This window comes from Anas platyrhynchos, chromosome 21 (assembly GCF_047663525.1).
Source record: "Anas platyrhynchos isolate ZD024472 breed Pekin duck chromosome 21, IASCAAS_PekinDuck_T2T, whole genome shotgun sequence".
NCBI lineage: Eukaryota > Metazoa > Chordata > Aves > Anseriformes > Anatidae > Anas > Anas platyrhynchos.
In genome coordinates, this window is record NC_092607.1 from 10,988,822 (window position 1) to 11,005,511 (window position 16,690).

The following is a 16,690-nucleotide window of genomic DNA, read 5'->3' on the forward strand; positions in this document are numbered from 1 at the left end:
AACAAAAAACAAAGGTCACATTTTCAAGAACAACTTGTGCTTGCAAGTTATGATTAAATTTTCCTGGACATATTGTAAAGCAGAAAGCCTTACACTGTACGTAAAAGTGCGTACCACACATAAGGAAGTGGTGGGGAACACCACCAGATATGCAAAATAAAGTCTGTAAAAGCTAAAAAATAAAATTCAAACACAAGGCCTATTCAGAAAGTGGCCCTAGTTATATAATCTTCTCTGTAAGTTTTCCAAGCACGTAAAGCTATCATTCAATGTCTTCCACTAGCAAATACTGTGAAATTTAACTTGATTTTGATTCCCCAAGATAGAATCTCAGAGCTGGTTTTGATAAGTCTCTTTCCAGACTTCACAAGTATTAACAACTGTCCTTGGGATGCTGTCTGGCTGTGAATGATCACTCATTTTTACAGATCCAGGGACCCATAGAGCTGTCTATTTTCTCAAGCTACACATTCTGTTTTTCAACTAGATAGTAGAGTAGTGATGTTATTAATAGCTACCATTACAGGAATACTCATCAGATAGGACTATAATACTGTCTAAAAATACAGCCCAGCATTCATTCATTAATTTAGCAGTAAATGATGTGTGTCTATCTCAGATCCAATCTGAGTTAATGGTGGTGTTGCAAACTTCAGATTAGAATCTTTTTTTTTAATTATTATTTTTAATTGAATCAATTCAATCTTTTCTTTTTCCCCTTTAACATGAAAAGAAAAGCACTAAAGTGGAATGGACTTTTTCCACCCAAGCAACATCAAAATAAAAACAAAATTTAAGTAGTGTTTGTAAAAAATATATTTGTGGTTGTTTTGATTTTTAAAACACAGGTGCCTCTGACACAGATCACTGTGTCATATACATAATTTTTAATAGTGTTCTTGCTAACAAACTTAGTTATTACTGATGGACAAATTATTTTGTCTTCTAAAAACCATCACTTGGTCTTCTGCATCAGCATTACCAGATCAAGTGTCACATGCTACCCACTTCTACTAATATTAAGCAACAGGTCCCATGACCTTCAGAAGGGCTCCATTATTGATCTATAAGAAATGTCTACAACCAGCCAGGTTCAGTTAATCCATACATAGCATGTAATCAAAACAGACCTCACTTAAAAATATAGCTTGGAATGGCTCGGACTATTGTCTTTTGTGTATACATGAAAGTCTGCTGTGAGGATAGTTCATCATAAGGTGAGGTTTTCTTATTTTTGCCAGCACAACGCAAGAATCCTAGTCCAGGAAGCATACTGCTTGGCAAAGCTTTCAATAGTTGCTTTGATGCTCAGATTTTATGAAGAACATAGCCTCTGATTTCAAAAGAAGCACAAATATACACAACCTCTTTGCCACATACAAGGTGTATGTTTCCATGTACAGACAAGCAGAATGCATATGTGGAAGGTATTTGGCTTTGTGGGACAAATCCTGTATTCACTTATGTTCTATGCACTTCTGCCAAAATCACCAGTGCCTCCAAGGCTGAAATTTGTTAGTTACTTTGTGACTAATCTGGTATTGAGTCTGCTGGACAAAGCAAAGCTGTGTGTGCTCCACTTTGAATGATGGAGTAGGTCTGCTTAGGGGCTTCTGTGTGAGAAGATGAGGAGAAGATAGGAGGAGGGGGAGCCGAAGTGGACACTGTGATACTCTGACCTCCATCACTAACCACAGTCACTTCTGTTGCTCCTTCTTGTATCAAAGCATTAAGGCCTTCTAAGTCAGAGCAGCTGATTCCAGAGCTGGTGATGAAAGCTTGGTTTGCTGAAGCCTCATGACTGCTGACAGGTGCAGCAGGAATCAGAGTTTGATGTAAAGCAGTTCCGTCAGTTTGGTCATGGGTTGTTAGAAGAACTGCTGGTTGTGCCACAGGCACTGCTTCGCTTTGTGATATTGGAGGTGGAGGTGGTGCCAGCAAACTGACTTGGCCCAGCAGCTGCAAGCGGCTGTTGGCTGAGAGATCTTCCTGATTCTGGCTGATTAGCGTGGGGGGCACAACATTCACCGATGCAGCCTGAACTATGCTGTTATTCTGAGGGACCTGGTGACCCACAATGATCTTGACCCTTCCCTCATTGTATGGAGAAACCTGAGCAGCCTGAATTGGGACCTGGAGGTGACTGACAGTAATCGGGGCACTGGTCTGTCGACTGGGATCCATCTGGAGCTGTAGAACAGCCAGCTCATTATTTTTAGATCCACTGTACATACTGTGCTGCTTCTTATGACTCCTAAGAGAGTCTTCTCGGACAAAGGAAGCATCACACAAATCACACTTAAATGCCTTCTTAGCATCTAATTTGGCAACTTGCCTAGAGCCACCTTGCTTTGGCCTATCTCCTTCCTTCTTCTCCACAGTTTGCTTCTTGGTCTTGACTTTGTCTCCATGAGCTTTCCTCACATGAGTAGTCAGGTTGCTCCGCTGCTTGGTATCAAAGCTGCAGAATTCACATTTGAAAGGACGATCTTTGCAGTGAATTCGCTCATGCACTTTCAGAGCTGCCTTGTTGGAACAAGAGTAGTTGCACTCCGAGCACTTCACTGGCTGCTCAGGCTGATGAGTTCTTATGTGGTGTCGAAGGCTTGTTTTGTTTCCACACTGAAACTCACACTCTGGACACTTCAGCGTATTTTCCATGCTGTGTTTGATACGAATGTGTGATTTTAAGTTTCCTTTCATGGCGCACCGGACCTCACAGAACTCACATTTGTAAGGTTTCTCACCAGAATGCACACGCATGTGCCTCTTCAAGTCTGAGTTGATTTTAAATTTAGCAGGACACATCTGACACTGGAAAGGAGCATCTCCTGTCAACAAAAAGCACATTTCAATTAGAGATGAGACACCAAGATCCATTTTATTTCTGGGGAGACAAAAGCCCATAGTGAAACATGCACAGCCAACTTGTTGAAAATATGTTGGGAGTTTACAGGTATTTAGAATATGCAGAGGCACAGTATTTATCACCTGTTCTAACGTACCTGTGTGCTGACTTTCAAAGAGAATGCCTGCCCACACCTATAGTTTTTTTTTTTCTTTCCATATTTAGATGTTCTTAATTTCTAGTTCACTTTGTAAAACCGTACAGTATGCTCACAAAAAGCAACTGGAGTTTCTTTCTCATTTGTCCCCCTTTAGCAACAGTATGCCTCAACCAGCATTTAAAATTCGTTAAAATAAACACTAACAGCTGCTATATTTTTAAAGTCTAAGAAATCAACAGAAAGACATACATGTCTCAGGTCTACAGTACAAGATTTAAAGTGAGATTCCTAAGTTAACTTTAAGCCTAGGTAAGTTTCAGGCTACTGCAGAAACGGGCAAGTAATGGGCAACAACCTCACTGCTCAACCATACAGTCCTTATTGCCTTTCTTGTACTGACATTTATTCACATGGTGAGTTAAATTAGCTGACAAGAAAAGCTGGCCTAGTTTACTTTCTGGCCTGGTTAATTCCTTCCCCTGGCTCATGTGGTGCAGCACAAATGCTATTGCTGGCATAGAGAGAGTAGTGAAAACTTTTGTCCAGAACATGGGGAGTTGTATGGACAGAAGTCCGTATCTTGATGAGTGTCAGGTGGCTGCCAAACCACGGCGGTACTGCAGTTGTACAGAAACAGAAGAATCAGAGATATGTAAATGTAACTGCAAGATAGAAATGGCTGAGTAATGAAACATGCATGCAAGTATGCATGAGTAAAACCACCACAGTGACTCCAGGGAAATGTGTTTATACAGAGAAATAACATGCAGCTTTTGTTTTTCCAGCATTACAGCAACTGAGATACTTGCATCATACCTAATAATATACTACAGATTCAAGAAAATCTACTATCTGTTTGTATTCATGCGGTATCAGTTCACATTCATGCAAACAGATACATAAAATATTCATAAATGCATAATTTTTATGAGAGCAATCCTGACCCAAAACCTATTTAACTGAAAGTTAGGTCAAATTCTTAACTGCTAAAGCATGAAAAATTAATGTACTCATCTGTAAGATCGTTAGTAGTCTGTTTATGTCAAGCCACCTACACAAATAACCATTTGAACAGCCTGAATCTAAGCCACTGTTTTGCATTTTCTTTATTTGCGGGCTTGTGTCATATGTATGGTCAAAATAAGCCGTACATCCATCAATCTATACAGTCAATTACAGCATAAAAAAAGGACTCTTTTCTGAAGTCATCGAAAAAGATCTAGAGCAAACAGGCCAATCCTATTGAAAAACGTTCTTTACCTTTTTCTTTAAGGTAAAAATACATAGTTTTCTAAACTACTTGAGCATAAAGTTTAAAAGACTTATTTTGAAAGAGAATTGTGCTCCTGAGTGCTAAGACATGCTTGGTGGAGGGAGGAGAAAGAGTGTATTTGTTTAACAAGCTTTTTCTTCTTTAAGAAAACCACAAATAGCTATTTTATAAGTTAATATTTCATACAATTCTTACAGCTATGACAATAGCTGTATAGTTTTGCATAATTTGCTTATCCAGCTACATATATCATAGGTTTAGCTGCATATTTTTCATATCAAGTTGTGGCCTACTGTGCTAATCCATGTCTCTGTTTAATAATTGAGATACATAGTGTATTATCTATATTAAACACATTTTTATTAATGAAGATGCACTGTTTGCTCATCTGGTTTATTTTACAGTTGCAGCTGCATACTCTGCCATGAAATTTTTATCTACTTCACTGATGAAGGCATTGTATGTATTTCAATGGCTTAATTTTCACATACTGCATAGCACAGTAAGAAAAAGAATTAGTAATTTTATTGAATAGAGCAATGAACATTCTGTTTACTTTAAGAGTGGTTTATTACTTGTTTCTTTACATTTCTATTCATTTATTATTAACGCTGACAGAATCAAACAAATAAAAAGAGTGTCTGATGCTGGAATTAAAATTAACAATTTTAATAGTATTTCTACTCAAATTAATAGGAAACAGCGCTTCAGATGACTAGTTCAAGTAACGTCATGTAGATGATGTGACTCTGAGCAATGTAAATTACATTCACCTCCTACAGAATGACTAATTTTATTGTAGTAAGGAATGTATTCTAGAAACCAGTCTTACTTTTCTCCTAAAATTGGCTGTGTGCATAACAGCTTTTTAACCTAAAAAGGATGAAATGATTACTGTCTAGAGTCTTGTGCCTCCTGTCGGTTAATCAAAAAAGCTTTTTTTTTAAAAAACAAAAAGAGGATTTAATTTCAGAAAAATGGAAGGGACGAGCAAACTAAAGCCTTGCTTGAATTTCAGCATAACTTTGTTTGCTTAAGACGTAACAGAACGATTTGCTAAAAAGAAAGAAGGCAGCCTAAAACCCCTTTCCAACTATTGCAGTATTTAATGGAACAAAAATCTAACTCTACTGGGAATGCGTGAGTGTCATCGTCCAGAGGTTCTCCCACAGTCAAATTCAGAGCATACCTGTCCATGTTCATAAATGCAAAGATACGCACACTCTTACATTACATGCGGAAAACTCAACAGCATATTCTGTAACTGCTGTGTTTACTAACAGCTACCTTCTCATAACACCCTGTACTATTTTGACTGACCACCATGTCTTCTTGTATAGCAACAGAAAGAGGGAAACTTGTAAAACAACTGCCTGATAATCCTGCCTGTTCCATCACAGCAGACTTGAAGTATAAAAGATTCTCTTCTGCTAGAGACAGATTGGTTTAACCCTCCCACCTTCACAATGCATAAGGGATTTATTTCTTTTATCTGTTTGAAATAAATCCCATCTTGCACACATCTGAACTAATGTTGTTTAGTACTTGAATTCCAATTCAGATGATGCAGGCTAGTTTCAAAGCTAATCTATTAATCAATGAACCATAACCACCTTGCAGCTAAAATTCACAGAACTAATCAAATATATAAAAGACAACACACAAACCTATACCTGGAGTAGGCGAAAAAACAACCTATAGAGAAAATTGTACAAAGACAACTGTAGAGTAGTATCTTTACAGCAAAACTCTTATAGAACAACCTGTAAGTCAGAAGTCTACTTAAAAGGAAACCAACCAAACAGTGTAAGTATAAAACAATACAATGTTTATAAGCCTGGGGGCTAAAATGTTTTATCCACAGAACAAACATGATATGGGAAAAATATAGTTCCAACTGATCATACTCCCCTGTTAATGTCCATCAGCCTGAACGTGGAAGGCAACACAAGTTGTACCTTTTTTGACCATTCTTTAAGTTGCTAATTACTTGCAAGTTTACTAATGAGATTTAAATTAAATTACGCATCTTAAGTTTCTGATGACACAACTAGTTTAACTGTAATTTCAAAGTTCAAAAATAACCTCATTGTTTCTTAAATAGTGGACCAGGCTTGAGAAACACAGATAGGACCCTACACACTCTCAAGGATCTAATTATTTATTGATTCATTAGGTTCTATTGGTTTAAGAACATCTTAACAGGCAGTTCCAAAGTCAATTTAAAAGAACAACTACCAAGAGTCAGATCTGTCTTCCAATTGCTTCTAGGTGTTTTCAGAAGAGCTGTCTTGCCCTACTAGATTACATACCCAAGAGACTGAGAGAAGCCAGATGCCTAAACGCTTCTGAGAATTCAAGTAGGCACTTCCTGGCATCTTAACACCCTGTATACCTTTTTAAAATCCTCCAAATGGCTTCCAAACTTTTACAGATCTGAATTTTGGTATAAGCTCACCTGTGTGGGATCTGAGGTGTACGGTTAGCTGACTAGAGTTGCGGCTTGCATAAGGACAGATCTGGCATTTAAAAGGACGCTCATTGGAGTGAATGCGCTGGTGCTTGTTGAGACTGCTGCTGTCAGCAGCTGCATAGTCACAGTGTTTACATTTGTAAGGCTTCACACCAGTATGGGACCGCATGTGCATCTTCAGCTTATCTTTGCGACTAAAACATTTGTTACAAACATCACATTTATGGGGCTTGTCTCCTGAAAAACAAAACAAAACACAAACAGCAGACCATCAATACATGAAGAATTTTTGCACCATGAAGATATTACTAAAAAACAAACAAGCAAACAAAAACCACTGAACACTTTCAAATACCAGTGTGGCTAGTTTTCAGAAACTGGATGTAGAATTTCAGCTGACAGCCAGTCAGCTAAGGCTCCAGAAGGCTACAAATGCAAGTGCAGAAAGTTGAGAAGACCTTTTGGAATCGTCTCCCCTTAGAACTCTGAATTAGTGTTTTGGGGGATAGCAGGTGAACTGTTGAAATAACTGTTAGATATCAAAGGCAACTTAAGTTTGTGCACCACCACACTGCACCCTGATAAACACACGGTCTGCATCTACGAAGTTTGACAGTGCCTTAACCTATGTAAAGTGCTCATGTTTCATAGCTGTGAGTGGTATGGCCCAGTTGGGCTGTTGTAGCTTACCAAACAAGGCAATTCCCTAGGCACTAAGAACTAAAACTCCAGTATATACACATATGTGTATAACTTATCTGATTTATCTGTAGATGTTATTTTGTAGGAAAACTCTTTAACAGGAAGCCAGAAAGGAAACCAACCAAAAATAAAATATAGCAACTATGCAAACCTGTGTGGGTTCGCAGATGACGTTCCATATCCTTCATACCATAGGAAGTCTTGAACTGGCAACCTGACAGTAGTAAAATTAAGAAAAGAACACCATTAAATTAATGGAAAATCTACCAAAACAACAATAACAACAATATACTATGATACTAGATGAGTCCCTGGGCAACCTGATATAGTGGGTGGCGTCCCTACCTCTGGCAGGGGGGTTGGAACTAGATGATCTTTAAGATCCCTTCCAACCTGAGCCATTCTATGATTCTGGGCATTAGGTTTCTTCTCAATAAGATTTTCTTTAAAATTCACTATTTACAGAAAAGAACTTCCCCATCTCATTTCCTTACAACTGCTTAAAACTGGCTTACCTATGAACTTTAGTTTTCTAATGCTTCCCCAGGGAGGCAATTCCCCCTCTACATTTCCATTTTCTGTAAGTCTTTCTATAAGCTTTGAAACAAATTCTCTGCACTCTCTGACTAGGATTTGAGATGCATTTTAAAATACACGAGGGATGCAGAAGTAACTAATTAATTCCACATATGATTTCAAGTTAGTGCTACTGGGAACTTAGTTAACAGCCCACCGTTCAGGAATTCTGCCCAAACAGAAAGTGTTACAGGTTTAAAGCGCAGAAATGAATGCCACACATTTTAAGTGTGTCTTTCAAGTGAAGGCAAGCTAGCAAAAAAGAGCCGGCAACTTCTGTCCCCATTAATGATCGCTACTCATCTACATGGCTGTCTCCGCACATTTACTGCATATCGAATGATTTTTACTCACTAAGGTTTCCAAATACTTTGGTTCAAACTATCATCATAGAATCATAGAATGGTTTGGGTAGAAGGGACCTTAAAGGTCATCTAGTTCCAACCCCCTGCCATGGGCAGGGACATCTTTATACACAAGCTAACTGATCAGAGACAAAGCATATAATGCAAAATGCACATATAATATTTTTTGCATGCAATAACAGCAGCTGGCAAAAAGGAAACCAGACTCTGCCCTTCAACAGCAATGGCTGTATGCACAGGCCAATGTCAATACGCAAACCCACTGGAGCATCACTAGGGTATGTCACTGTATAGGACCAAAGACTAAAGACGTGCAAAATCAATAGCAAAACTACTACTGATGTCAGTGGTAGTATATTACACCCTTTGTTAGCTGCCCTCCAAGTTACATGTATCTTAAGTGCTTAAGACAGACACACCTGCTTTGTATGTAACTATACCAATCCTATCAATGTTATAACGGAGAAAACATAACCCACATCTTACCTGGATAGCAACAGTTTAGTTTCTTCTGTGTAAGTGAGGAAGTCGATTTTCTTGAACGTGCTTTTGGTGGTGTAGAGACGATAGCAGCAGTTGGAGGCTCACTGCTCTCGCTAGGCAGGTACGTTTGATAGCCATGTTCAAAAACAAACTCTGGTGCAGAAACTAAACACATAAAATAGTTCAGTTTGATAACATTAGCTTGTCCAGTCAGTAAAACCTTTCTAATTACTTTCCATCTCATTAACTACTCCTCTACTCTGTTTTCTTTTCCAGCAAGATTTTTCTTCCTGGCTTCTTATTAATATGGGGGAGTTGGAAAAAGAAAGGCATTTCTCTCCCTTGCTATCCTGCTATCAGATGAAAACTCTGTAAAGACCACATGAGCCATGCTGAGCTTCGTATGACCCTACACAGGCCCACTTGTCTCCCTGTTTGAATCCTATCTGACTGCATTGTTAAAACATTCTGCTTCTGAAGCCTGTCCAGGTCTTCCATTAATAAAGTTCTCTTTGGTTTTCAACACTGGCTGTGCTACAGCTTAAAGGAAAGAAAAAAAAATAACATGGCTAATATTGTCAAAAAGGCATAATGTAAATAAATTAAAAAAGAATTAAAGAGTTCAGCCTCTTTCAACAATACTGTTTTTAACTATTACTCATAACGGGTACAACTTTGTCAGGCAAAGTCGCAGCTTTTAAATCAATTAAATGTTACACCCCAAAAGGGCAGAAGGATATAATTGCCCTCATTTTAAAGATGAGTAAATATGAAGCACAAGAGTGACTCATCCAAAACCCACACTGAGTTGAGGGATTATAATACAAAAATTCCTGGAAGTGAGCCCTGAATTCATTTTGCTTCACTACTCTTTCAGATTTGTTGTCCTAATCTATCTGTACAACTTTAAAATCGAGTAATTTGAATTTTAGTAAAATCCCACAGCAAGGCAAAACAAAACAATATATAGAAGGACAAATCTTCATACATTGAACAAAACTGTAGTTTTATTTACATGTTTGCAGGATTAGGACCTTACTTCAGCCTTCACATACACAGAAATTTTGAGTAATATTTTTTTCTGCCAATTACTTGTGGGAGCAATGTTAGGGAATGCAGTGTTCTCACATAAAAGGGCCTGGATTAGAGCCTGACAGCAATTCCGAGTCTGTTTCTCATCAAAAGCACTCTTAAAAAATAAAATGCATAGCAATTTGATTACTTTTCCTAAGTATTGACAATTTTAATTAGTTTGCACAACTTGGTTATACAACGTTAGCGTTGTTGTAAGTGAACTCGTATCTGTTGCCACACCAACACTGAGGCTGCACAACACTCGTTTTCTTCCTTCCTTTGCACAGATGTGACAACTAATGTGTGACCAGTTTGTTCACCTTAGTGTGATGGGGACACATGTGCAGGGAGCAATGTAACGCTGCTTTGCATGAGCAAGTGCTTTGAAGCACTGCGATACCTGTGATGGTTTGGGTCTCCGAGGTGATGGTCCTGGCCGTAGTTTGTGCCTGTGTCGAGGGCACCGTTTCCTCAGACACAAACTGGACCGTGCTGGTGGCCCCGGCCGCCGCGCTCGTGAGCTGGCAACCGCTCTGCTTGTGCGCGACGAAGGCGTCGAGGTTGTTGAACTGCTGCTTGCAGATGCCACAGATGTGGATGTCCGGGGTGAGCTCCACCAGCACCGTGGTGCCTCCTGGAACTGGAACGGCAGCAGATGGGGCAGTGATTCTGTGATTCTATGATTCTAAGGAGACCGACACCGAGCGCCCGTGGCCCCCAGGGGCGGAGCTGCCCGCTGCGGCCCGTGCCCATGCCCGCGGCCACGTTCCCCGCAGGCCCCGGGTCCCCTGGGGGTTCCCGCCCAGGCCCAGCCCGGGCCCCGCAGCCCCCGGGCGCTCACCCAGATTCCCGGGTTCCCCCCCAGCCAGGTTCCCGGGCTCCTCCGCTCCCGCCTCGCTTTTTGCGCTACTCAGGTTTCGGGGCGTAGCCGGGCCCCGGTTCGAGCCGGCTTCCGTCTCGCGGGCCCCGGAGCGCGCATAACCCGCCCAGCGCGCTGCGCCACTTACACTGCACGGGGCCGGGGAAAGCCGGCGCCGCCCCCGCCCCGCCACCGGGGTTCATGGCGGCAGCGAGCCCCGCACGCCGCCTCCGCCACCTGCCAAGGGCCTTATTACCGGCGGGGAACCTTCTCCCCCGCGCCTCTCGGCGGCCGAGCGGCGGCGGATGTGGAGGGGCCGAGCATGCTCAGTGGAGGCGGCGAGGCTGCGGCTGCCCTCACCTGCCGCCGCGCTCAGGGCTCCGCCATGTCAGCCCCTCATAACACCGCCGTGCTCGGCTCCTCGGGCTTTTCTTCAGCCCGATCGTTCCTGCCCCCCGTAACGGCCCGCATTGGCCTCATGAGCCCGGGCTCCGTGCCCTGATGAAGCTGCTAGTGAAGCCTTGGTGCTGAGGCGGCTGTGCTGCACAGCTGTGTCTGTGAGGCAGAGGTAGCTCGTGTGAGCCAGCCCTACCTCCTGACGAGGCCATCGTCCTGAGCCAGGCTTTTCTGTGTCTGGCAGGGCGTGTGTGAATTTGGAAACTTGAATTTTGAAATGAGGCAGGACAGGTGCTAGAATTACAGCTTGAGGTAGTCTTTAAGTTTTGGCTATCTCACTTCAGTCATGCGCCTAGTCACAGAAACTGAATATCACGAGTTGGAACGGGCCGACAAGGATCATGAGCCCAAGTCCTGGCTCCACACAGGACCACACAAAAATCAGGCCCTATGTCTGATAGTGTTGTCAAAATCATAGAATCATATCCTGAGTTGGAAGGGACCCACAAGGATCATTGTGTCCAACTCTTGGCTCCATAAAGGGTCTACCCAACAATTTAGAGCACATGGCAGAGCATAGTCCAAATGCTTCTTGAACTCCAACAGGCTTGGTGCCATGACTACGTACCTGGGGGGCCTGTGACAATGCCACCCCCGAGTAAAAAACGTTTTCCTAACTCTAGGCCTGGCACTCCCATCACAGATCCGTGCCATTCCATCAGAAGGAAAGTGGGGACCCCCAGAGGTCGCTATTGGGGCCTATCTTGTTTAATATCTTTATTGATGACCTAAATGAGGGGATTGAGTGTACCCTCAGTAAGCTTGCAGATGACACCGAGTTGGGAGGTAGTGTTGATCTGCCTGACAGTAGGGTGGCCTCATTGCTCTCTACAATGTCCTGAAGGGAGGTTTTGATGAGGAGGGGGTCAGCCTCTTCTCTCAGATAACTAATGACAGGACTTGAGGAAATGACCACAAGTTGCGCCTGGGGAGATTTAGATTAGATAGCAGGAAAAACTTTTTCTCTCAGAGAGTGGTCAGGCACTGGAACGGCCTGCCCAAGGATGTGGTGGTGTCACCATCCCTCGCAGTGCTTGAGAAGTGCCTAGATGAGGTGCTGTGAGATATGATTTAGTAGTCTAGTGGGTAGTATTGGTGATAGGATTGTTGGAATAGGTGGTCTTGTAGGCCCTTTCCAACTCTATGATTTTTGTCTGAGGGAGCAGTAGGCCGCCATGAGGCCTCTGTTCAGCCTGCTCAGCTCTGGGCTGAACAAACCAAGGGACCTCAGCTGCTCCTCATACATCCTCTCCTCTAGACCTTTCCCCATCTGTATAGCCCTCCTTTGGGCACTCTCCAATAGTTTCGTGTCCTTCTTAAACTGTGTTGCCTCAAACTGCACACAATACTCAAAGTGAGGCCTCGCCAACGCAGAGTAGAGTGAGGCAGTCACTTTCCTTGACTGGGTAGAAGTGCCCTGCTTTGTGCATAGTGTTAGTCATCATGCAAAACCATATACTGCGAGATTGTTGATAGTTAGGACAACACTGCAGTAACTTCTGAGAATGGTTGGATGGTTATCATCACAAGAAAGCCATCCTCCACTTCTACATGTCCTGTTTTACAGGCCGTTTGTCCTCCCCAGGCCCTCACCTGCCCTTTAGTCATGTTCACCACAAATCTCAAAGACAAACCTAACTTAATATCATTTATACTGCCCAATAAAAATCTGATGCCCACTGAAGTTACTGGAAAACCTCTTCATTTGCATGGATTTCTGGATGTAGGCCTAAATGTCCATTACAGGCAGTCAGTGTTCCGTGTACTTAGAGCTGTAGAAAACTTTCTTCTAAAATGACACCATTTTTAGGGGGAGTGGGGTGGGGATAGGGGTGGGGGTAGTGAAGGGGGGGTGTTAACTTTTTTTTTTTTTAATAATAATTATTTTATTTATTTATTTTTCTATTTATTTTATTTTTATTTGAAGCGTGGCCTTTAGTGGTTCGCTGCAACAAACTGGCTTAGCTGTTTTGGAGTGCCACATTATTGAGATGTTGCTTTGTCCTGTATTAAAAATGCAGTTATTCAAGGAAGACTCACTTCACTATACGTACACTAAGTAGAAAATGGAAATTTGGAAGTTAGGTAGCTTTTAGTTCAGGTAGATGTCTTTTGCTATTTAAATTTCACCAAGCTGAATGAAACAAAAAAAAATATATATTTGCTTGTAGTCAGTAAAGGCTCAGTGCTTGGCAGCTGTAGTCTCTGATGGACACAATCCATCCAGGCATGCTTTACATCCAGTTCAGGCTTCTGATACCTTCAAACTTGTGTTAGACACGAATGTTTCTTCTGTGCTTTGTGTGCCCCATCTAGCAGCAGGGAGGAAAACACCTGGTGATAAGGGCGTAAAGCCACTGCAGGAGCAGGATGGACTAACAGGTGTAACCAAAGATCACGTAATACAAATGAAGATGTGGGGGAAAAAAAAAAAAAAAAAAAAAAAAAGTATTAATTCTGGTATTTCCTTGTGAGTTTGATTTTACTACTGAACAGTTTTACAGCTGTGTGGATGTAACTGTGTAGACGTAAACGTGTAATGAATACACATTCATTAATAAACTCAAAATAGTTTGCACAGGCACTGAACATACCCAGAATTTCAGATGCCAGTTCATATTACAGTTGAAGTTTTATTTTCCTGGGAAAGCGGCGTCCGCTTGACATTTCCGTTGACCCATTTTGCCAAAACAATATAGCACAGACATGGGATTGTTAGGGGGCCAAGATAAGACACAAAAGGTGATAATCCTAGTTCCGGCCTTTGAAACCTGCTAACTGTGTTCAATAGCACATTATAGTGCTGGATGCAAAGATCAAATTTATCTCAGTTCAAGACCTTGCGTATATTTTAATCCAAATTCAGATTTAAATTTTGATAAATACATTAAAATACTAAAGAAAAAGGAAGACAAATGAACACCACACAATGCGTATTGAACATGGAACATTGCTAGCAGCTTCAAAATTTATTCAGAATCACCTTCTCCCTGAAATAATAAAAATTAAGAAGTTTACATTGATTCAGGAAATACAGATGGTTTTATGTTGGCATGACTACACAGCCAGTAGCTGCAAAGTATACCACAGAAATAGGAATCTGGTCAGTGCTGATGAGTCTGTTTTGGGAGTATATCCAAAAGAAATCACAGCTTTGAGTACGATCAATCAACCTGAATCTATTTTTCTACAGTGTATATAGAGCTGTAGAACTGAAAGCTGAATTTTAACTCATTTTGCTGTTTTTTTCCAGAACACCATGACCCATTTCCAAAGCTGACAGAGCGACTGCCTGTCTGTCTATCCACCAATTATAGTTGCAGTCACAGGTGTATTTTGCAGTATAGCATAACTTATTTTAATCTGTTTCTCCCTTGGTTTAATGCCTTTTCATTAGAATACAAGCCTGCTTGACTTGATTAGAAAAGAATAGTCATTGTGTTTTGTTAAAAGTGAATTTTCACTTATCGAAGGACCTGTAATGACAGTTAGGCAGTCTATGTGCCCCCTTTTGATTGCCAGAACAAATACAGCAGGGTAAGAGCATTGCAGCTCTACTCACTGATGTACTTGCTGTTTCAGACTGGGTGTCAGGGTAACAATATTTAATTGATACGTGAATGATCTGAGGTTGCACTACATTCAGATACGAATGACTGCATGTCTGGTGTATTACTAGCTCTTTTAGAAGCATTTGCTTCATTATTCCATTGGACACTTGAAGAAATGTGTTAACTTAAAGGAAAGGATTCAGAGCTAACTGGCATCTGGAAGAGGAATTCCCTCCACCCCCTTCCACCATTCTTTCCAGCTATCTTGTAGAAAGTGCTTGGTCAGTAGCAAAGCAAACTGCTTAGTTCCCCGTGTTGGCAAGGGCTGAAGGCAATTGGAAGCGTTCAGTCTTGGACTGCTTGTGCATTGTTCTTCTCATCTCTGGTATTTCCCAGAATGCTGCAAATAGAGCTTGGCAGGGAATTTTCTGACACTTTCAATATGGCCATTAGAATTCTGGTGATACCTGTGTTGGGAAGAGTTTTTCAGGTCCATACAGCTATGTGAGGTTAAAACTAGAGGGGGACAGTCACCCGCACAAGAATAACCAATAGCTTGCCATGCTGGTGTCTGCGGTTCAAGTCCTTCGCCTTTTTTTCCCTTAGGGTAATACTAACTGTCAAATCACTTCTCTTTGGCCTTTGTTTTGCTATTGTTTTACCTGTACAGGTAGAAGAAGGCAGAGAAAACAACAAACAAACAACAGTCAATAGGCATTGATGAACATAATACAGACTGTGAAATATTAAAAAAAAAACACAAAAACAAAAACCCTGATTTTTCCAAATAACTTCTACCATCTGATCAACTGCTATTTACAAAGAACTCCTGACATGTGGCACCTGCAAATATAATTCTGTAAGGACCCACGTCCAAAGATACTGGACTGACACCTCGTATCATAATGCCTTCACAGTGAATCGTTCTCAGAAGCCCATGTGGTTGTGCATACTGTGACTTGCAGAGATACCAGTTATCTACTGCACATTTACGCTGAGAGCTCTTTGAGGCTGGCACTGCTCACTGCCTTGTGTTTCAGCAGTACTTAGCCCAATAAAGGCTCGATTCAGGCTTTGGCATGAACATGGAAAGCATCATTATTATCTTATTAATAACTAATAACACTTACAGATCAGGACTTTATTGAACGATGTTCTGGACAGAGTTTTCATTTCACTGGATGAGGATTGATGTCTGGGAGTATAACATTGTGCTGAGCACTTGAGTCATCGAGCAGAGCTCAGCTGAGATCACACTTGACACTATTTCCAGCCTTTAAGGCATAAATCAGTATGCATGTGTAATCTTCGTCACCCTTAACCTGACTGAAATGAAAATACTGCACTGCTTCAGGCTGCCTACAAGTGCAGTGCAAGCAAACAAGGCCCGGAAAAGACAAATGTCAATCATGAGAGAAAAAGAAAAAATCAGACAGAGGCGCAAAAAAGTCAGGCCTCATCAGAGACTCTGAGACAGGCATTTCTGGGCACTGCGTTGGACAGATATGGCCTGAACACTCTCCTGGAGACAGACATTTATGTACGACAAGAAATGTGTAGACTTCTACCTTCACACAGCGTTTCCATCCAGCCCCCTGTCGTCTGAGATCACACAGGGGCAACGTATCCTACCTTCCAAGCTCAGAGAAAAAGAAAAACCCTAACTAACTGAAGTAATGGGAAGACAGCTATCAGTTGAGCTAGACAGGAGAGAAATAGAGAAAGCCCTTTAAAATACTACACCATTTATTGTTTCATTTGCCTTTCACACAGGCTGCCGGAGAATAGTTTTAAAAGAAAAAAAACAACAACAACAAAAAACAAGACACAATAGAAAGCAGAGGTATAAAAAGTATAAAGAAGGGCAACA

The 16,690-nt window shown here is 41.4% G+C and overlaps 1 protein-coding gene across 1 annotated transcript; it reads right to left on the reverse strand.

Annotated features, from left to right (window-relative positions):
• Window positions 1-798: 798 nt before the first annotated feature.
• Window positions 799-11,150, reverse strand: ZFP64 (ZFP64 zinc finger protein). The gene is made up of 6 exons (XM_027472943.3): window positions 10,962-11,150; window positions 10,355-10,594; window positions 8,884-9,045; window positions 7,608-7,670; window positions 6,740-6,991; window positions 799-2,831 (listed from the first exon to the last, which is right to left on the reverse strand). The coding sequence occupies exons 1-6, from the start codon at window positions 11,014-11,016 to the stop codon at window positions 1,531-1,533; spliced, it is 2,073 nt and encodes a 690-aa protein (XP_027328744.1). The 5' UTR covers window positions 11,017-11,150; the 3' UTR covers window positions 799-1,530.
• Window positions 11,151-16,690: the final 5,540 nt, after the last annotated feature.

Excerpts from the sequence above, each read along its gene's own strand:
- ZFP64 (XM_027472943.3), bottom strand. The coding sequence starts at position 11,016 with ATGAACCCCGGTGGCGGGGCGGGGGCGGCGCCGGCTTTCCCCGGCCCC. Across the intron at positions 9,046-10,354 it reads GGAGACCCAAACCATCACAG|TTTCTGCACCAGAGTTTGTT; the intron begins GTATCGCAGTGC and ends TTATGTGTTTAG. Across the intron at positions 7,671-8,883 it reads ACTAAACTGTTGCTATCCAG|GTTGCCAGTTCAAGACTTCC; the intron begins GTAAGATGTGGG and ends TACTACTGTCAG.